This window comes from Anguilla rostrata, chromosome 12, assembly GCF_018555375.3.
Source record: "Anguilla rostrata isolate EN2019 chromosome 12, ASM1855537v3, whole genome shotgun sequence".
In the NCBI taxonomy this organism is placed as follows: domain Eukaryota; kingdom Metazoa; phylum Chordata; class Actinopteri; order Anguilliformes; family Anguillidae; genus Anguilla; species Anguilla rostrata.
Genome location: NC_057944.1, coordinates 37,926,007 through 37,947,322, shown reverse-complemented (window position 1 = coordinate 37,947,322; position 21,316 = coordinate 37,926,007). Strand labels below are relative to the sequence as shown.

Here is a 21,316-nt window from a genome sequence, read left to right as displayed (position 1 = left end):
GTCGATCTGCAATGTTCCAAAATTGTGATTTTAGTATTGTCTCACAGTTTCAGCTCTCTCTAATTTCAGGAGAACTGGTGCACACTACCCCCAGTACCTCCAAAAAGTATGCAATGTCAGTCACAGGTTTAAAAAACAATTCACCCGTTACCGGTGCCCAGGTGTCAGTGACACCCTGCATCCCTCCCTCGGCAACGCGGCCACTTTTGTGCGGCCTTGTAAGAAATCTAATGTACGATCACAGTTGCGTACAGTTACACTGGCACGGTCAGTACATACCCCAACACAGCACATTTTAAGCGATCGGATTCGGTCACATCTCGACCGAGACTTGAGAGGAGGAAGAAAAATAAAAAATAAAAATCAAACTCGACAAACTGTAGAATTCCAGTGAGCTTTATTTTAGAACACAAGCTTCTTGCCTTTCTTCAGCTTCAGATATCAACCATAGAGCACTCCTCGTGTTTTATGCAATCACATTTTAAAAAAAATAAAAATAAAATGAAGCTTCACTGATAAGTTGCCAATTCAAAAACAAAAAAGGCCCGATTTCAAACAAACAAACAAAAAAGTGGTCGAAACTCTTTCACTGTAATTTTTAAGTAAAGGAAAATAGAAGCAAACTAGCTTCTCAATAGCCAATAGGGCAATCAAACAGATTTACGTGGAACAGTCGGCCAAAAAAAATGTTAATGTTTGTACCAAAATTTGTACCAAAACATTTTGGGTATCTTTTTTAGAAACACGTTTCTCCCCATACCCAATTTAAGTGGTTGTTTAGACATTCCAATTAAATTAACCACAGTCAACCAAACCCCCCCCCCCCCCCCCCCCAACCCAAAAAAAAAAAAAAAACAAACCAAAATCCCAAAAACCCAGAACAAAACAGATGCATCCAGAACAGGAGATGCCGCTCATCCAAAACCACATCCCAAACCCTCCAGGATTCTCCTCACAACAGCGGGCAAGGCAGGAAGTGGTACCGGAGAAATCTTTTTTTTTTTTTCCGTTAAGGATTCCTAACTGTCATTTAACGGCTGGCTAATCTCCAGTTAAGGATGCATCTGGGCAGCGACCCAGTCCCGCCCACCCCACCCACCCCCCGCGGAAGAATGAGATGGTTTAAGTAGGCCTGACGTGCGGCAAAACCACCAAGCCAAACCGGGAGACAAAATTTTTTTTTTTTTAAACGGCAAGACGCTCCCCATCTCATTCTTCAAAACGGCGTTTTAATAAGGGCCCGCCCGGGAGTGAAATCTGCGGCCAATCAGGGAGCAGGGACGAAATGGGCGTCTCCAGGGGAGACAGGCTGGCTTCCAGAGTATTCAGGAGAAGCGGCAGAGATCACCCCCAGGCGGTTTAAAAAAATTAAAAAATAAAATAAAAAATTAAAGTACAAGTAGCTGCCAAAGTACCTGCAGTATAGCCCCTGTCCTCCCCCCTCCCACTCCCCCCACTCTGCATGGACAATGAGGTCACAGAACTCTACAACAGGGGGAGAGAACAAGTGCTTGGTTCAGTTCCCTGAGGGATGATGTAACCACACCAGCAATTTGGGGACACATTCAATGTTACTCAACCCCCCCCCCCCCATTTTCAAGGTTATACTCACCCTGAAACAAAGCCAAAAAGCAGTGGCACTGGACTGATTTCGGAAAAGGCTCGTTACAGACGACCCGAACTCTTCCAGTGCACGGTTTATCACACCATCCCCCAGAGGACAAAAAGAAGGAGCATCTTACCTTAGACATTGGGGCTCCCCCCCCCCCCCCAAACCAAACCAAACCATAAGGCATACAGTCAGCATGAGGGGGAAGGGAAATAAAATTAAATGCAATTAATACCGTCCAGTACCCAAATTATTATTAATTTTTTACCCCAGAAAGAGCGAGGGGTGGGCTAGAGCAGACTCAGGAGTGGCAGCCCGACTATCCCCACACCCCCCCCTTACCTGGGGTTCACATTCGCAAATCACTTCCTGGACTCCGACATCACTTATGCCACACCCTCCCACCCCCCACCCAACCCCCCCGCCCAATTTTCACCCCACCCCCTTTTCAGAACCCCTGGCTCTGCAGAGATTTAAATTTAGAACGGCATCAACTGCCGCAAGGGCAGACAGAGAGACCGAAAAACTCAAAACTCAGCAAAGCAAGGGACTGGAAAAAAAAAAAAAAGTTAACATTTTGGTCATCAGCCCCAGCAAGTCAACCAACCACCCGCCACCCCCCCCCCCCACACACAACCCACCCTCCCATCCCACCCTGCACGCAGACCGTGCTGCTTTAAGAACAGTCATCTATTACCCCACCCTAATTCTTCAGTCTACATAAGTGCAGCTCAATCTGCAATATATTCATTCACTTATATTTTAGCTGCAGCATTTTTTTTTTTTTTACTGAACTGGTTCTTTAGAGAAGGAAAACAAAAAGCCAGCTGACTTATGCAGACAATCCCTCCTTCTTGCTACATTTCAAATACAGAAAAAAATTGGAGGATATATTTTAAAAATAAAAATAAAAAAATAAAAGGAAAATCACTAACTGTCCAAGACACTTATTTTTTTTTTAAGGAGGGAACAAAATTTAACCAGAGGAAAATTCTACTGCTGTTTAAAGAAATTATAATAAAATAAAAAAAGTGAAAATGGTGTTCTGTCGCCAAACAGCTGCATGTCGGGGGGGGGGGGGGGGAGGGGGGGCTGTAACAGCTGTGCCTCTCATTTCGCCAGAATGTTCCCCTCGTCAATTAAGCGACATAGCAGCTCCGAGCCCTGAGGCTAGCATCAATTTACCTTCCCAGAGTCACATTTCAGTCTCTGTTACGGACTCCTGCAGACTCCGGACACCTCGAGCCAGTATCACAGCCGAAAGGCGGGAAAATCCGAGAGAGAAAAACAAAAACAAACAAAAAAAAAAAAAAGTTTTTTTTACCCCCCGCCCCCCACATATTATTACATAAACATTTAGGCTCAACATCAAGCCGTCGGCAAACAGGACGTCAAGTCAAAACACTGGTTTTGTTCAAAAGCGAGGCTCGTGGCGGGGTGGGGGGATGGAGAATTTATCGTGAATTTTTTTTTAAGTGCGAGACGCTGAACGACTGTGCCCGTGATCAAACCGGCACAAACACTGCAGCGTCACACGTCGTTTCGCTGAGCACTAGAAACAGGAATTTCATGCGGTGTAAGTTTTAACAGTTAAACGCCTGCTGAATTTAGTCACTTCCTCAATCTCCACCACCCCCCCCCCTTCCGATTCCCAATGCAGTCCAATAATCAGCCTTTAAAATCCGAGGGACCTCGAGTCTGCCCATTCAGGTGCCTAAGGCTACCGTTCATTTTTATACTTAAGCTTCGTAACGTGGCCCCGCCCAACGCCCCCGTCTCCTTGGTGACAAGACCATAAAGCGCAAAAAAAAAATAAAAATAAAAAAATAGGTGTTGCTCACATTTCAAATGCTATGACAACAACCAGCCTCACACACCTGTTTTAAAACAATCCTTAAAAAGTGAAGAAAGTATTTACAAAAGAGTTTTTACACCGTGCCGAATGAGTGCGCCCAGGGGGGGAGGGGGGCAAGACAGCCGCCCGTCCGTCCGTCCGTCCGTGTCCGTCCACCAGGGGGCGATGCTGAGGGGGTCAGAACGCTGACCCAGAAAGAGACGCCCTCACAGCCGGGGAAACAAAGCCTCTGAGAGCTCAGATCAAGTCTCTTAGTGTTTGGGACTCTGAAGACCAAAGCAGGAGAGCGTCCCGAGTCTTTGTTTTTTATTCCTGTTTTCTTTTTCCCTTTCAGCGGAAGAGAAAAATTAAGTCCCGGCTCAAGTCCATACGGGAGAGTGGCGGTATTCCTCCGCCCCCGCCCATGCACGGTCGGGCGCAGCCCCGCCTCCGTTTCCCGCCTCTCCTGGCTCCGCCTCCAGCAGAACACAACACGAGGACGTCAACCAATTGCATTTCTTTTTTCCATTTCAAAAAAACAAAAAAACAAAAAAAAAAACAAGGAAGGAGGAGAAGGAAAAGGACCAATCCGATTTCTCGAACAGAATTACCGAAAAACGATGTAACTCAGCGATTGGAAGCGCAGGTCTGGTCCAGTTACGGGGAGTGAGGGAGGGAGGGGTGAGGGGGGTGGGGTGGGGGGGTCTGGGAATGGGGGTCGGGGGGGGGGGTTATTACTTTCCTGCTGCTTCTTAAGGCACTTCAGACACATAAAAGCCAAAATAAAAGCCTTAAACGTGGAAGCGAGGAGGAGGAGGAGGAGGAGACGGGAGGAAACGAAGGCTGCGGACTGATCGTCACGGAAACGGGACGCCAAACGTCACTTGTTTTTCTTTTTTTTTTTTTTCTTCTCCTCCTCCACGGATGGACAGAGCGCGATTCCCCCGGCGCGTCTCTTCTGAAGTGTGCCTTTTATAAGCGTTCACAGGAAGAGCCGCACGGCGGCCGGCGAGCGGGTCACGTGACCGCAGGCTCCTCCCCAGTCTTGCACGTGTGCGGGCGATCACAGAGGGGCGCACGAGTTCTTTTTTGGCGGCACCAAAAAAAGTTCCTAAAAAATGGGGAGGAAGACGGGCTGAAAGAATAGCTTAAAAAAATATAAATCTTCCACAAGAAAGAGAGGGGGGAGGGGAAAATGGGAGGGAAGAAGGGAGGGAGGGAGGGAGGGAGGGAGGGAGCGGGGACGAATCTGCTGTGAGAACCTGTGGAGAGGAGGAAGAAAATGACATGAGAACATGACAAAAATCACTTGCTCATTTTACAGCAACTTACATCAAAGATTACTTTCTTTTTCAGCATTACTATAATAATAAAATAATAAGTATATTAATAAAAGAACAACAACAACAGCAACCATTATTATTATTATTATTACTATTATTATTGTTAGCAGCAGCAGCAGCAGCAGCAGTTTTCCAGGAGTACAGCACAAGGTGCATCCAAAAAAAAACGTTTTTTTAAATAAAACACAGTTTTGTAAATTCAAACAGCTGCAATATAAACCCCTTTAACTCCTGAGGGTGATTTCCCCTGGAGGTTTTGGTGGTGGTTAGGAGCGTGGCGGTTTTGGTGGTGGTTAGGGGAACACGGCGGTTTTGGTGGTGGTTAGGGGAGCGTGGTGGTTTTGGTGGTGGTTAGGGGCGTGGCGGTTTTGGAGGTGGTTAGGGGAGCGTGGCGGTTTTGGTGGTGGTTAGGGGAGCGTGGCGGTTTTGGTGGTGGTTAGGGGAGCGTAGCGGTTTTGGTGGTGGTTAGGGGAACGCGGCGGTTTTGGTGGTGGTTAGGGGAGCGTGGTGGTTTTGGTGGTGGTTAGGGGAGCACGGCGGTTTTGGTGGTGGTTAGGGGAGCGTGGTGGTTTTGGTGGTGGTTAGGGGCGTGGCGGTTTTGGCGGTGGTTAGGGGACGTGGTGGTTTTGGCGGTGGTTAGGGGAGCGTGGTGGTTTTGGTGGTGGTTAGGAGCGTGGCGGTTTTGGTGGTGGTTAGGGGAGCGTGGTGGTTTTGGTGGTGGTTAGGAGCGTAGCGGTTTTGGTGGTGGTTAGGGGAGCGTGGCGGTTTTGGTGGTGGTTAGGGGAGCGTGGCGGTTTTGGTGGTGGTTAGGGGAGCGTGGCGGTTTTGGTGGTGGTTAGGGGAGCGTGGCGGTTTTGGTGGTGGTTAGGGGAGCGTGGCGGTTTTGGTGGTGGTTAGGGGAGCGTGGCGGTTTTGGTGGTGGTTAGGGGAGCGTGGCGGTTTTGGTGGTGGTTAGGGGAGCGTGGTGGTTTTGGTGGCGGTTAGGAGCGTAGCGGTTTTGGTGGTGGTTAGGGGAGCGTAGCGGTTTTGGTGGTGGTTAGGGGAGCGTAGCGGTTTTGGTGGTGGTTAGGGGAGCGTGGCGGTTTTGGTGGTGGTTAGGGGAACACGGCGGTTTTGGAGGTGGTTAGGGGAGCGTGGCGGTTTTGGAGGTGGTTAGGGGAACGTGGTGGTTAGGGGAGCATGGCGGTTTTGGAGGTGGTTAGGGGAACGTGGTGGTTAGGGGAACGTGGCGGTTTTGGTGGTGGTTAGGGGAACGTGGCAGTTTTGGCGGAGGTGAGGAGCGTGGCGGTTTTGGTGGTGGTTAGGGGAACGTGGCGGTTTTGGTGGTGGTTAGGGGAACATGGCGGTTTTGGTGGCGGTTAGGAGAACACGGCAGCCTCACCTGGCGCTCACAGCTTGCCCTCTTCGGCATTCTCGCTGTGGTACTCTGCCACGTACAGGCTCTTGTCGATGCTGCCGGGGATGGGCTTGATCTCGGTGCCCAGCTGCTCCTCGATGCCCTTCAGGTTGAAGCGGTCCTCGTAGGTGATCAGGTTGATCGCCAGGCCCAGGTGCCCGAAACGCCCTGCGGGGGGGAAGGGTCAGCCCGAGACAGGCGGCGTTTTACAGAACAGTCACCCAGCACTGCAGAAACGTGCACATCCTCCAGATTTTTTTTTTTCCACCTGTCACCTTAGTTAACTTTACAGAGACGCGTCACCTTAGTTAACTTTACAGAGATGTGCCACCTTAGTTAACTTTACAGACACGCGTCACCTTAGTTAACTTTACAGAGACGTGCCACCTTAGTTAACTTTACAGAGACGTGCCACCTTAGTTAACTTTACAGAGACGTGCCACCTTAGTTAACTTTACAGAGACGTGTCACCTTAGTTAACTTTACAGAGACGTGCCACCTTAGTTAACTTTACAGAGACGTGCCACCTTAGTTAACTTTACAGACACGCGTCACCTTAGTTAACTTTACAGACACGCGTCACCTTAGTTAACTTTACAGAGACGTGTCACCTTAGTTAACTTTACAGACACGCGTCACCTTAGTTAACTTTACAGACACGCGTCACCTTAGTTAACTTTACAGACACGTGTCACCTGAGTTAACTTTACAGAAACGGACTGGTAACGTTACATTGAATGAGTAAGTAAATGAGTAGAACCGCTAACAGCCCAGGACTGATAACCAGATCATTTTACCACTGAGAACCTGCAGCCACTCCATGAGGAAGAAGGCTTACAGCACGCACTAGTGAGCGTGTCGGAGGAGACATAGGACAGGCTGCCTACCAGATCGTCCGATACGGTGCAGGTACGTCTCTCCCAGTTTGGGGAAGTCAAAGTTGATCACCACATTCACAGCTTGGATATCGATTCCTCTGGTGAAGAGATCTACACAGAACCAGAGCAAACCAATCATCAATAAAAACCGACAACGCAGCTAATAAAACATTTTAAAATGGACAAATGTCTCACGGATCATACACAAACTGAAACTGATGCATAATTCAATAGGAGAAAAGCAAAGTTAAGTAATATTGTTTATGTCTAACTTTTCAGAAACCTATAGGCAGCCTTGCTGTTTGGCATTTCACAATGAACTAAATTCCAGTGGGAGTAAAGTCCAACAAAGTCAAACAGATAGTTAAAAAATAAATCAAATTAATTAAAAATCCACACACTTCACATTCACACTTTAAAATAAACCTACACATCTGAACATAATGAATGTTAACACTAGGTTATGGTGTGCATGTCACCCTACCGGAGAATTAAAATTTTACCATTGGAATAGCTGAAATTGAATCCAATTAAAAACATTTTTTAATAAGCAGCCCACATGATAAATGAGTGGAATTTATTCATTTATTTAAAACTTCTGAGTAACAGTTATTCAGGAACATTTCCCGGCCTTGAATGAAGTGAGCACACTGCGGTTAGATGGACATTTCCCCGCAAAGCTAAGCCTGCTTGGTCAAACTCACCAGTGCAGACCAGATTTCGGCACAGACCGTTTCTGAAGTCATGGAACACTCGGTTACGATGCTCCTGCGGGCATAGAGAAAGGGGAGGGGTCAGTCACTCGACTGGCTGAGAAGACGTGGCAGTCAGCCAATGGCAGAGCCAGCTGCGCAGGCCAGGGGGCGTGGCCAGGAGCTGACCTGTCTCATCTTGGCGTGGATGTAGAAGCAGGAGTAGCCCAGTTGGGAGATCTTCTTGGCCAGCAGCTCCACGCGTTGGGAAGAGTTGCAGAAGATTATGGACTGATTAATCTGGAGCTGGAGAAAACACGAGCAGAGAGACACAATGAGCTCGGCAGAGGAGGGAAGACCCTTTCTGTTCCCCTAAACTAATCCAAGGGCACAATTTTTCAATTTTTATGCTTTACTAGAGCTTTGTTGGCATTAGCAGGAAACAGACCATCAGAGGAGCAGGGCCACAGACCACAGCCAATCATGGGCAGCGGAGGTCTCGAGTCCCCGCCCCCTGGGCCCCACGGGGACCCCGCCCACTTACCCTGGAGAAGAGCGTGTTAAGGCAGTGGACCTTCTGTCTCTCAGTCACGTAGGCGTAATACTGGGTCACACCCTTCAGCGTGAGCTCCTCCATCAGGTTGATCTCATAGGGCTTCTGCAGGTGCGCGTTCTGCAGGGGGCGGGGGGGGGGGGGGAACAGCGATGAGTCAGCACTCAGTCAGGACTCGCGCCAAAAACGCAAAACACAAACCCGCCGCACGCACGGAAGCTCTGCAGGCTCAGAGTGGCCTCCGCAACAACAACGCTGCTTACAGATCTGAGGTATTAATGCATCTGGCACAGCCTCAGTCCAAAACACAGCATTATCTCCCCAGCACTCTTCTCTTACCACACTAACGTGACAACACTGACACCTGCTGGCTGAGCACCGGTACTGCAGTCTCAAACTAACATCCGCCACATTAGACTCCCTTTAATCGAGGTAATAAATGTGGTGAAGCAGCCATCTGTGACAGGACACGGGGCTGAACAGGGTGTGCGGACAGTGGCAGGTGCAGGTGAGTGCGGCAGGTGTTCCGACCGTGGAGAGATGACCGGCTATAACGCGCCAGACCCTGCCTGCCCTGCACACCTGCCGCACACACAGCCCACACACATAGCCTCACCTGTTCAGCCTCAGTCTACAGGAAACACTCAGCACACCTGCCCGCACACAGCCTCACCTGTTCAGCCTCAGTCTACAAGAAACACTCAGCACACCTGCCCACACACAGCCTCACCTGTTCAGCCTCAGTCTACAGAATACACTCAGAGCACCTGCCCACACACAGCCACAGTCTACAGGAAACACTCAGAGCACCTGCCCGCACACAGCCTCACCTGTTCAGCTTCAGTCTACAGGAAACACTCAGAGCACCTAGATCAATCTGCATGCTGCTGCTTATGTTCACTGTGGCAGTAATCTACTACACCTCAACATCCCCTCACACGCGCGCGCACTCACACTCACACTCACACTCACACTCACACTCACAAACTTCAGCTGCTACGAGCCAGAGCAGAGTGAAATGGATGTGAGATTAAATTACAGTCACTCAGCAGATATGCATCTGCCCAATCTCTGCAGAGGGGCTTCGCTAATGAACCAATCATCAGACAGTTCTGAAGAACTCTGGTCTTGGGTAGGCGGGGCTTCAAACCAACTCAACCACTTACACATTGCGTAATGCAGGCTAAAAACTGGCAAGAACCAATCAGATGGCACAAAGCAAATCTGAGGAACAGTAACTTCCTTTCCCAGAAGCTCAGGAGCAGGGCCGTCCAAACTTCTCACAAGAGCAGGTGTAAGTTTTTATTATAGCTGATCCTACTTATCAAGGTATCGATTCAAGACCATGATTATGAATCGAGTGTCGCAGTGCTGGGCTAAAACAAACACCTGAAGACCAACACTGGCTCTTTTGGGAGAAAACTGGACACCCCTGCCCTAGAGAGAGAGAGAGAGAGAGAGAGCCAGGGTCCGGAGCGGACTCACCATGAACTTCTGCACGCTGAGGGGGAAGGTGGCCGAGTAGAGCAGGATCTGCCTCTGTTTGGGCAGGAAGCTCAGCATCTCCTCCATCATCTGCAGGAAGTCCTGGGACAGGAGCTTATCGGCCTGCCCACACACAGGGGGAGACAGGGAGACAAGGGTCAGAGCTGGGGCATTAACCAAGAACCACAGACACACCCTAACCCTAACCTGCCCACACACAGGGGGACAGGGTCAGAGCTGGGGCATTAACCAAGAACCACAGACACACCCTAACCCTAACCTGCCCACACACAGGGACGCAGGGTTACAGCGAGGGCATTATCCAGGCACCACAGACACACCCTAACCCTAACCCACACACAGGGACGCAGGGAGACAGGGCATAAACCAGGCACCATAGACACAAGAGTGCATAACATCCTTATTCAGAGACACGAGTGCAGAACACCCTTATCCAAAGACAAGTGCGTATAGCACTGAAATTACACAACTACGGAGAACGCAGGTCCACAGAAACAGTGCTGGAACTAGAAAGTGAATTTATATTAGTCTCAGTTTAGTCAATTTCAATTCAATGTGCTTTATTGGCATGAAACACAACGTAGTACCTACTGCCAAAGCAAACAGGAACCACACACCACATTAGTCTCAGTTTAGACCAAATCAAGTGACTGGCAGGGGACAAGTGAAAGAAAACTTCTTGTTTGTCTCACAAGGTGCAAAATTAAAGCACTACTATCAGTGAAACTCAAAAGGTGATTGGACATGGGGAGCAAGAAAGCAGAACACCTCTGATTTCTGCACAGGAACCACAAACCACAGTTTCAAGCCTTTCAACTTAAAGGGAACCGAAGCATAACTTTTCATAATATTTATCTAATACGTAAAAAAAAAAACAAACAAAAAAAAGTGGCCAAAAGCTGATGTGACGACTGCAATGAGAAAGGACTAATGGCCCAACGCATCCAGAACAACCGTAAACAGCCATAAGATCCATTCAGCCATGTCACTCACCTCATCTAGTACAACTATCTGCACTTTATCAACTTTGGCCACGCCCTTTTTGATGAGGTCCAGAATCCTTCCAGGAGTGGCGATGATAACGTGCACTGGAGGAGAGCACAAAAATTAATTTGCCTGCGAGTCAAAACTGTCCAAACTTACTGTCCAATAGTGTGCAGTTAATTCTTACACTGTCCAATAGCATGCAGTTCATTCTTATATTGTCCAATAGCGTGCCGTTTATTCTTACCCGTCTCGTCCAGCCTCATGATGTCATCACGGAGGTTGGTCCCCCCCGTGGTTGCCATGACTTTGACCCCGCCCATGTGTCTGCTGACCTGGATGCAGATCTGGCTCACCTGCAGAGCCAGTTCTCTGGTGGGCACAATGCCCACAGCTGGACACAAGGGGGCGTCGTCAGGCTCACGCACGGATGACCAAACACATTCAGGCTCACCACAGACCAGGAAGCATCAATGACTAGCCACTCAATTAGTATTTTGGGTCAGAATTGTGACATCGCAAGAATATTTAACCAATTAATAATTTAAAGAATAATCAAAATGAAATAATTACACTGAGCACTATTTAAGATCAACAGTTACAGACTAATGAGAAGTGGTCAGAAAAGTACCAGACCGTTTCGATCCTCCAGAACACAGGGGGCGCTGTGCTGGGGGCACCAAGTTTCCCCCGCCACTCACCTTGTATGCAGTCCTTCTTCAGGTCAATTCTTTCAAGTAAGGGGATGAGGTAGGCACCACTCTTGCCAGTCCCATTCTTGGCCCTGGCCAAAATGTCCCTTCCAGACAAAGCAATGGGGATACTCTCCTCCTGAACGCGGGGGGGGGAAGGGGGGGGGGCACACAGACCAAAGCGTCAAACAGAGGCCTGTCTGGGCCTCATTACTGATGCATCTCAGAGCAGTGGAGCCGACCTAGGATCAGGCTTCACCTGTTCATACCTGAACCATATCCAGCGTAGGCCAGAAGGGAACAACTGATCCCAGATCGGTAATATTCCACAGATGCTTTACGCATGTTATGTCCTTGGACAGGTTCGTCTTACTCCATCTGCTATGTTTCAGGTGTCAGGCGTGCTTATGTGGGTGCGGCCAATCAGCTGTGATTGCTGATCAGAAGCACCTGGTGGGAGCTCCATAAAAGAGCCTGTTCTGCACCACTCTGGTCCCTCTCTCTCTCTCAACCAGGAGGATGCTGGGAGAACAGTGTCCTACTCACCACTTTTTTCATTACTCTGCTCTTTGCATTTTTTGATGCTTTAATAAACCCATCTGTAATCAGTCCCATTTCTCGTGTTGACTCCTTTATGTTGTGGCCCTTTCCAGCCGGGCTTGTAATACATGGCACATGGGACCAAGTTTAAATTTGGGTCAGGGGGGGCGGAGTAACTCACCTGGATGGGGGACGGCTTCTCCCAGCCCATCTCGAAGATCCCCATCAGCAGCTCCCTCTTCAGGCAGTAGTCCTCGAACTCGTTGCCCTTGGTCGCGGTCACATCCTGCGGGGGGTTGCCGTGGAAACGTGCGCACGCGTTACACCAGAGCGACGAGGAATCCTTACGCAGCCCAGCTGGCTCCCCCACACCCCCCCGCCCCCCCACCCCCCCACTCACAGACGGAACGAAATAACACCCCAGACCCAAACACAAGGAGGCGCTGGAGCATTTCTATGTTTACCACACCAGAAACTCGTTGTGCTCTCGCACGTTAAACTACAGCGGGGAGGAGGGGGAGTTCTCCACCCGAGCTTCGTACCTCTACATCAACACACAGAGACAGACATTTAAACTGATACTGCTTATGCTTGGCCATGCACAACAGCAGCAGAAAGGGACTGCTGCATCGATTACTCACTGAGAACTAAACACTTCCCAAGAACTAAAGTGTCCCAGTTAAGATGGATAGAAATTCAGCATTTGTAAAATATCTCGGCATTACAAGATAAACCCTGAAGCTTGGTTTTGTACAACATGCTTCAGCCAATCAGGAGGTGAACAGAACGGCACAGACGTGAGCGTTTCCTTACCGAAGTCCTCATCCGCATGTCCTTCGGCGGAAGCTTTAAATTCTTCTTCCAGTCATCGCCAACCCTGGAGAGAAACACATTTAAATGATGCACGTTTCTTTAAAAAATAAAAAATAAAAAATAAAAAAAAATTCAGCAAAGTGCACAGCTCAAATAACTGTACACTGCAGCACAAGTGAATTTTTCTACATGAAAAACAGTACACTCAAGCCCAGTTTGTGTGTGTGTGTGTGTGTGTGTGTGTGTGTGTGTTACTCCTAAAGCTGACGGATTAAAGAAAGGCCTTTCACTTTCAGTTAGCAGAAAAAGAAACTGAAGCATGCCTTTCATAGCATATGAGAGAACATGACGTTCCCTGAGCAATACAGCTGATCCCCCTTTCATAAAAACTGACCCCAGTGGTATGGGTTAATGGAATGACCCATTACTGCCCATCTTCTCAGCAAAAAAAATAAAGTACTGGCAGAGCTGTGTGTGGAACCGCCACAAAAATTATTAAAGCCAGAACTCTTGGCCTTCTGGACAGGACGTCCGGCAAAAGCACAGGTCTACAGTGCAGTAATGCCCCACTCCAGCGTCCAATCAAATCACCGTTTGTGCCAGGGCTGCGAGAGATCAACAGTCCCTCAGGACCAATCAGAAATGAGTTGCAGTTCTGTTCTTGCTTCAACTGAAGCTTTCAGTTGGCAAGGTTCACCTCGTCCAACCGCACAAGGGCGACCAATCCAGCCAATCGGATGCCTGGAATCTGCCTGCAACTGCACATGGAATGCAGTCCACTGAGCAGCTCGGAAGGGGAAGTGATGTCACAGTAGCTAGCAAAGGAGGATGTGCCAATGACAAGATGCGCCTATGAGTACGATTTGGATTCCAAACGGGTAGAAAAAACATGAGTATACAAAAAGGTTAATTGTTTACATGACATTTACACTTATATATTTAGAATACTCTTCCAGAACAGGTTACACTGCTTACTATTTTCAATTCAACCCATTCAGAAAGCTAGATGGTTTACTGAAGCTATTGTGGTTACAGCGCCTCCATTAGTTTGGAAGTGTACCGGGCACGTCCAGCTGGGAGGAGACCCTGAGACAGACCCAGGATACGCCAGAGGGACTACATCTCCCAGCAAGCCTGGGAAGGCCAAGGGATCCCCCAGGAGGAGTTGGAGGAAAGTGCTGGCAAGAGGGACATCTGGGCTGCTCTGTTTGCCCTGTTGCCACCCCAACTCAAACTAAGACTGGTATATAAAAATTTTTTTTTTAAATCCCTTCCAAAAATGTAGCAGCAGTGCCTCTCCTGGGAAGTGAACCTGCAACCTCGCAACTGTAGTTACGGTAACACAACTCAACCCAGCGGCGCAATGCAATTTTTACGCAGGTACAGAGGGGTGGGGGAAGGGCGGGGTCCATGGCCTGCGTCACGCGCTGGCGTCTGATTGGCTGTCGAGGGAGGGAGGGACTCACTTGATGGTGTTGGCCATGGGGAGGGGTTGGGATCCGCCATTGTTGATTGTGCTGGAGGCGTTCAGCTGGCCGGTCTGCTGAGGCTGGGGACTGCCCCCCACCCCCCCAGGGGGGGCCGTCGCAGGTTTCAAAGGCCCCCGAATCTGGCCATTCTGATTGGCTAATCCCAGGATAACCGGGTTCTCCGTTCTCGCCGTGCTCATGACTGTTCCGAAATAAACTGATATTAACTTCCCAGTCCAAGCGGGGGTGCAGGAGGAGGAGGAGGGGGTGGTGGACAGAAAATATTATATCCAAAGTTCAAAGAAAATTAGAAAATTTGCAAGCTGCCCCCTTAGTCTTCCCTTGTCAGAGGCAAAAAAATATATATATATATTATCCACAAGTCTGTTGTCTTGTTTCTCAGGGGCCCAAGGGCAGTGTATTCCTTGTCGCTCAATTAATGAGTCAATATTGCAAAGCTGGAAGCAAATACACTAGAGCAATTGTGTTGTAATCCCCACGTTTGTGTAGATAGGTTCATCCAATGTCAATCCATGGGTGAATGCACCAAAGAGTCAGTCATTTTAGTGCAGCAAGAGTTTATTCATTTATTAATTTTTTATTATTTTATTTTTTGAATTCACTTTCCTTTACGGTTTTTTCTTATAGTTTTTTTCTTATAGTTTTGTCGTCATGTTCACCCTAGGCAGAAATACAAAATTGCATTAGGCACAATATGGAATTTTCAACAAAATATAACCTGACCATAAATCAATCCACGCATGCAAAATTCAAGGTCTTGGAGAGCAGAGGCAGTAAATGGTGTTTGTTTATTTTGAGAATTGAAAATGAAATCTAGCTAAATTGATGCCTTTCACACAAAATGGCTAGAAGGCATAAACTGACTGAACAGCAGTTGATGTTGGCGTTATCGTTACCCAGCCGGCCGATCAGGCGATGGTCAGACACTTGACAAACACAGAAAACGAACTTATTTTCACAGGCAATACCTTGTTTGTGACTTCGCCTGTCACCGCGGCAGTGTAAGCGCGCGTTAGCGACGTCCCTGCCATCACTAGCTACGGCTTTCTTTCACTTAACCTAGACTACCCGTTGAGTTGACAAAGTAAAAGTTTACTCGCTACATTTACCTAAAGAGGTAGATACCCACCTGCGTAAACATAATAAAGCCAATACTGCAGCAAACCATCGCGCCCCGAGGTCACAACAAAAAAAATGCCCGTTCTTAACACGCCACTTTACAGTGAAGGTTAATCTAGCACTACCAGGCCTGCAATTTTGCTTAGCTATGTCAGCTAGCTAAGTTATGTTTGTTTAGGAAACGAAACCTTGCATTTATTACGCAATTAAGTTGTCTAACTTACTTAGGGGAATACATGAACAACTGATTAACCCCTGGGGGTGGCTGGGGTTTGGACACCGTCATAAAAGTATTATTTTCACTGATTATCTAACGTTAGCCTGGCAGGCAGGCAGGCAGCCGAATTTCACCGGCTAACGTTGGTTCGCTATGCTAGACCTTTTCAAAGGCTAGCGGCACAATACAGTCAACGAGTTAACTTGGATAGCTGTTATTTTTATAGTAAAATTTACTTAAACTGCGCTGCTTGGACCAAAAGCTTAGTTACAAATTGAACCAGCCTAAATCGTTAGTGCTAGTTAAGTGGCTAAACATTATCTAGTTCTTTAGTTAATTTTCTAGCTAGCCAAAGTTAGCTACTGTAGCTATTAATCACAAGAAAGCTAACGCTAGCTAGGCCACGTTAACTTGCAAACGTTTACTGGGCCAAGTTAAACTAGCTGGCTAAAGTTAGCTAGAGATGGCAAACGGCAACTAACCTACATGGTTTATCAGCAATCCATAAATAAAATTGGCGCACCTCACTAACAGTGGGAGGTGCACATTAAAACTGGTAGTCTATATGCTTCCCAATCCCAGTGGTAGCTAACGTTAAATACAGCCAACAAATTTACCAAGCGGTTGTGTGTTTTAACAGCTAGCAACCTGCAAAGCGAACAAAAACACGCATGCATTAGCCAGCGTGACGAAACAAAATTTTAGTCCCAACTTTAGAAAAGAAAACCTGCATTGTAATTTATTGAGCAAACAAGCTAACCTAGCGAAAACAGGAAAGCTACTAGTTAGCCAGCCTTAGGCACGAAAGCAGAAAACAAGATTCACGGTCAACGTCACGGGAATAAACTAAATAAAAACGCCCAGCCATAGGACATATTGAGCTGTACTAGTTAGGTTATGGTATGTAAACGTAATAACGCAACGCGCCTTTATAAGCAGCGAGAGAATGTTCACTTACCGCCGATGGCTGCGATGATCTGTAGCTATGCTTTTGGTTACATCTGTCTGTTTCATGTGTTGTACATTTTGTTTAAACAGAAAGTCCAAGATGGCCCCCTTCCTTCTTAAACCCTCCCCGTTTCATCAGCTGACAAAATCCAATAATTAATCAACGTCCTTGTAGCTTTCTTCATTCTGAGTATTTTCTGCTAATCACCAGATTTATGCCTCGCCTGTACGCATATTGATTTATGACCACACATAGTTTCTCATTTGAGGCCAAATAGATTTTGTAAAATGACTGATGTTTTAGCATGATAACCACACCTTCAACAACGTAGGCGTTTTTTTCCCAAACCATCGGTTGTCAACAATGACCTCATGCTCATGCAGAAGAAGTCGGCATTGCTCATCATCCACAGTAAAAACAGGATTAAATGTGTGTTTAAACACTGTGACTGTTCATGTAAAATTCGAAAACACTCCTGCGGATCTCTGATTTTCCATAAATGATTGTAACCAAAACCTCGCATACTATCATACTCAGCATCAGCAAAATATGGTCTGAGTATTGTTGACAATAAATGTTTCTTTTGAAATCGTCAGTAATTTTTACCCGTTTCTTATGTACATGGTTAAAATTAGGAAATCAAACCAGATTTTACGTCGATCATGCAATGACCGCAGCACTGGAACTCTATACGCATTTATTTATTTATTTATTGTGAAAATAAATATTGCTTTTGTATTTAACAGTTTATAAAATTAAATTACAGAACAAAAAAAAAAAATATGAAAAACTGACGAATTGACATTACAATATAAATGAATAGTACACTCATCACAGCTAGAGCGCAAATCCCCACCCCCTGCCAACACAGGAAACAGGGTTCAAAAAGTTTTCATTCTGGGTCGGTTGGCTGACTCCTACAGTATTAATATACAGCGCACTTATGACAAATATCACATTTCCGATCATCAACCGGAGGAGCATGGATCAGATAACAAAGAGAATAACTATCGAGGTGAGTAGGCTATGACATACAAGATGCATATAGGACTGATTGTGTATTTTATTCATGTATCTTTGACATGATAAAATAATTATTCAGCAACTGGCACCGGCTGTTAGGTAAAGTAGCCTACTTCCAGTGCAAATGCTAGTGTGAGTAAATTTAATCAGATTAAAATTTTAAAAAACTTTCTGGAAATTATTCGTTAACGTGATGAAGTTTCATGCTGATTTATGAAAGGGCCATCTGCTTGGAGATATATTTAATTTCGTTATTAGCCGCTCCACATGCAAATATGAAAGTCTGCGACACCCACACTGTAAGTCAGTTAGGCTGCGAAAAAATTTCTCCATAAAATGTTCCATTATGATAAATGTAATACAGATAGCACAGAAGGTAGAATGAAATTAATTGTCATACATTGCTGGTGATTTTTCAAGTCTCTTTGTTAAACTGACAGATTCTTTGATTGTACCGGTACTGAATGTTTGAGTGATGCCATGCCATTACTGAACTGTATGAGCTGAAAACAAATTGTTTTGGAATTGCATCATATTTTAATACGACGAAAGAGGCTAAAGCATTTTTTAAATTAATTTATATAATTTCTGCATGTAATATACACCAGTAAGTTGAAAACAACATAAAGATCCTGTGATCTCCAGATACATGACTAATGTTCTAAAACTTTAAAAATTGCGTGATCTAACTGAAACCTTAATAAACTATTGCAGCTATTTTCTGTAAACAATAACAGCAGGCCATATTATTAATTAATTTTTCGCCTGATTGCGCACAGTAGGTCACTTTCTCGCCACAAACAATCAAATTGTTTGCCTGTGTAGTATTTTGGTGCCCTGTGTTAACAAAAAAGAAAAAGGAAAAACACCTATATTGTAGAAATTTCATCAAAATGGCAGCTGTGTTGGGGGTCAGGTTCCACCTGGCCGGAGGAGACCAGGCACGCCTGAGAGGAAGTGAAAACGGTCCTTCTGGTCTCACACTTCCTCTATTAGCAACATGTTTCCACCGTCACCCCGAGATTGTCAGAGAGCCAGGGCTCAATCTCAGTCCGTCTCCTGGCTACGCCTGTGTTTTAAAAAACAGTGTCACAGAAGTTGACGTCTCTTTCACACAGTATCCGACAGGTATGTTTAGACAGAATCACGGCATGGACACAAAGACAATGAGGCAGGATGTGGAGCCCTCGCCATCTCAGTGTCTCCTTCATCTCTGCACCCACGGGGAACCACGTGAGATTCATAGCATCGTGAAAAAATGCGGTTTCCGTCTGAACAGTGATTTGCCTGATTAATAATGCGCTGAACTCAATGCTAGAAGCAAATTCTATGATCGCTGCGATGAAAAAACGCGAAACTGCAAAATGACCCAGTGAGACAAAGGCTTGCGTGTGAAATTCGCCGTTTAATTTTTTTTCTCTTTTAAAATTCCCCCCCCCCCCCCTCAGGCTCAGGGGCTGGACGAATTTGACTACCCCAACTACTCTTGCCCCTCGTCTAACTGCTCGGAGGGGGAGGACTGGGAGCTGGCGTGCGACGGTGCGGTTGAAATGCAGGCCTTCCACGCCTGGTTCCAGCCCCTGGCGTACGGCGTCATGCTCCTGCTGGGCGTGACAGGAAACGGGCTCCTATTGGCCGTCCTGCTGAGGCGCCGGACCCGCCTGCGCGCCACCGAGGTCTACCTGCTCCACCTGGCGGTGGCCGACCTGCTCCTCCTCCTCACCTTCCCCTTCTCCGTGGCCGAGCACGCGGTGGGCTGGCTCTTCGGCGACTTCCTGTGCGCGGCGCTGGGCTTCCTGCGCAGCCTCAACTTCTTCTGCGGCGTCCTGCTGCTGGCGTGCATCAGCTTCGAGCGCTACCTGGCCGTGGTGCACGCCGTACGCAGCCTGCGGGGCCGACGCCCCCTCACTGGCCACCTGACCTGCGCCGCCGTCTGGCTGGTCAGCGCGGGGGTCTCCGCCCCCATCTGCGCCTTGCTGTCCGTGGAGGAGGGGCCGGCCGACCAGCCCCGCTGCCGTCTCCACAGAAACGGTATCCACGACAGCAACTGGGTGCTGGCCAGCCGCGCGCTGACGCTGTCGCTGGGCTTCTTCCTGCCGCTGGCGGTGATGACGTACTGCTACGCGGCGGTGATCCTGGCGCTGTGCCGCAGCCGCCACCGCAGCCTGGAGAAGCACGGCGCCGTGCGGCTGGCCCTGCTGGTCACCGCCGCCTTCTGCCTCTGCTGGCTGCCCTACAACGTCGCCGCCCTGCTGGACACCCTGGTCATGCTGCGGCTGGTGGCGGTGGAGAGCTGCGACGCCCTGACGCGGTCCAATCGGGCGCTGGCGGTGACGGAGGGCGTCGGGTACGCGCACTGCTGCCTCATCCCACTGCTGTACGCCTTCCTGGGCGTGCACTTCCGCCGGGAGCTGAGGCAGCTGCCCTGCGCCGCCGCCTGCTGCCTCCGCTGGGGCGGGTGGCCCAGCCTGCCCTCCTCGCGGCTCCACAGCACCACCCAGCCCTCCTGGTCCGAGGGGGCGGTCACCACCGCCACCAAGGTCATGTGACTCGCCTCGCTCCGCCCACCCACCCACCCGCCAATGAAATCCACGGCAATTTGACCAGAGGGAAAGTGGGACTCATTCAGCAGTGTTGGGTTTTTTTTTTTCTTCTTTTTTATATTGCTGGATTGGTTGAAATTTTCAAAAGAATATTTACTCAGTTACGCAGTCTCTGTATCGTTGAGTGAAATTTTAACTTGCTGAGATAAATAACGAGAGCAAAACATGATGGCGTCAAACATGACCATTCTAAACAAGGTGAAATGACAACGTGGTTACAGCTTTGCTGTCAGCAAGCTTGCTTTACAAAAAAAATGCGCTGAAGAGAAACATGTTTTTAATGAAGCTGTATATTTAGCTAGTATCTGCATTCAGGGGTTCATGTACCACATAAACCAGTACATTGCATTTGTACAGCAGGGTGTTTTACAGAAGCAAGCTGGACTTGCTACTGTGTGTGTGTGTGCAACAGCAATGCCCCACTTAGGACCTGAACCTGCAAACTTTGGGAGAAAAAACTCTAAAGAGAAAACTCTTTAGCCAAACTATGGAAAAAAAACACTGTAAATTTAGATAAGCAAAAGAGGATGTAGTCATGATTCATACTGTATGAAATCTATGATGCATATTAAACTGCCCCACCTGTTCTTTATGCACCGTATGTACTAAAGCCATGCGATAGCACAATAAAGTTATCTGTGTGTGTGTAAACGTGCTTTGTGAGATGGCTACCATGATACAGGTGTCCTTGGTATTAAGTGTCTTGGATTCCATTTCTCACCAGGATTTTTTTTTCAGCATGTGTGTGCATGTGCGTGTGTGTGTGTGTACGTGTGCATGCATGTGTGTGTGCATGTGCGTGTGTGTACATGGGTGCAATCGTGTGTGTGCGTGTGTCTGTGTGTGTACGTGTGTACGACAGTGAAAAAAGACGTATATAACTTGCATTACACACAACCTCCCACTTTTAAACGAGGCTCCTTTCCCTTTGCAGTGTAATGCCATGCAGTGCCTCTTAATGTAGTGTAAAATGCAATAAAAACAGCACTTCTACGCAGATGCAATCTGTCGGGTCGCTGGACGCATTGGCCTGGTTCTCCTGTGTGGAAAATGTGGGGGGAAAGAATCTTGAGCA

General features: G+C 47.7%; 2 protein-coding genes across 2 annotated transcripts; one reads left to right on the top strand and one right to left on the bottom strand.

Annotated features, from left to right (window-relative positions):
- Positions 1-380: 380 nt before the first annotated feature.
- Positions 381-16,906, bottom strand: ddx6 (DEAD (Asp-Glu-Ala-Asp) box helicase 6). Its single transcript, XM_064302912.1, has 14 exons — positions 16,625-16,906; positions 14,307-14,990; positions 12,841-12,904; positions 12,209-12,313; positions 11,497-11,626; positions 11,043-11,189; positions 10,805-10,899; positions 9,791-9,913; positions 8,297-8,425; positions 7,942-8,058; positions 7,765-7,828; positions 7,070-7,171; positions 6,168-6,350; positions 381-4,705 (listed from the first exon to the last, which is right to left on the bottom strand). The coding sequence occupies exons 2-13, from the start codon at positions 14,507-14,509 to the stop codon at positions 6,175-6,177; spliced, it is 1,455 nt and encodes a 484-aa protein (XP_064158982.1). The 5' UTR covers positions 14,510-14,990; positions 16,625-16,906; the 3' UTR covers positions 381-4,705; positions 6,168-6,174.
- A 576-nt stretch (positions 16,907-17,482) lies between these two features.
- Positions 17,483-20,892, top strand: LOC135236485 (C-X-C chemokine receptor type 5). The gene is made up of 2 exons (XM_064302910.1): positions 17,483-17,630; positions 19,093-20,892. The coding sequence occupies exons 1-2, from the start codon at positions 17,559-17,561 to the stop codon at positions 20,185-20,187; spliced, it is 1,167 nt and encodes a 388-aa protein (XP_064158980.1). The 5' UTR covers positions 17,483-17,558; the 3' UTR covers positions 20,188-20,892.
- The last annotated feature ends 424 nt before the right edge of the window (positions 20,893-21,316 follow it).

Bases quoted from the DNA above. Each gene is read 5' to 3' on its own strand.
- ddx6 (XM_064302912.1), bottom strand. From the start codon at position 14,509: ATGAGCACGGCGAGAACGGAGAACCCGGTTATCCTGGGATTAGCCAAT. The intron at 12,905-14,306 runs GTGAGTCCCTCC...GTTTCTCTCCAG, and splicing joins CCCATGGCCAACACCATCAA to GGTTGGCGATGACTGGAAGA. The intron at 7,172-7,764 runs GTGAGTTTGACC...GGTTCTGTGTAG, and splicing joins CCGAAATCTGGTCTGCACTG to ATCTCTTCACCAGAGGAATC.
- LOC135236485 (XM_064302910.1), top strand. From the start codon at position 17,559: ATGACAAATATCACATTTCCGATCATCAACCGGAGGAGCATGGATCAG. The intron at 17,631-19,092 runs GTGAGTAGGCTA...CCTCAGGCTCAG, and splicing joins CAAAGAGAATAACTATCGAG to GGGCTGGACGAATTTGACTA.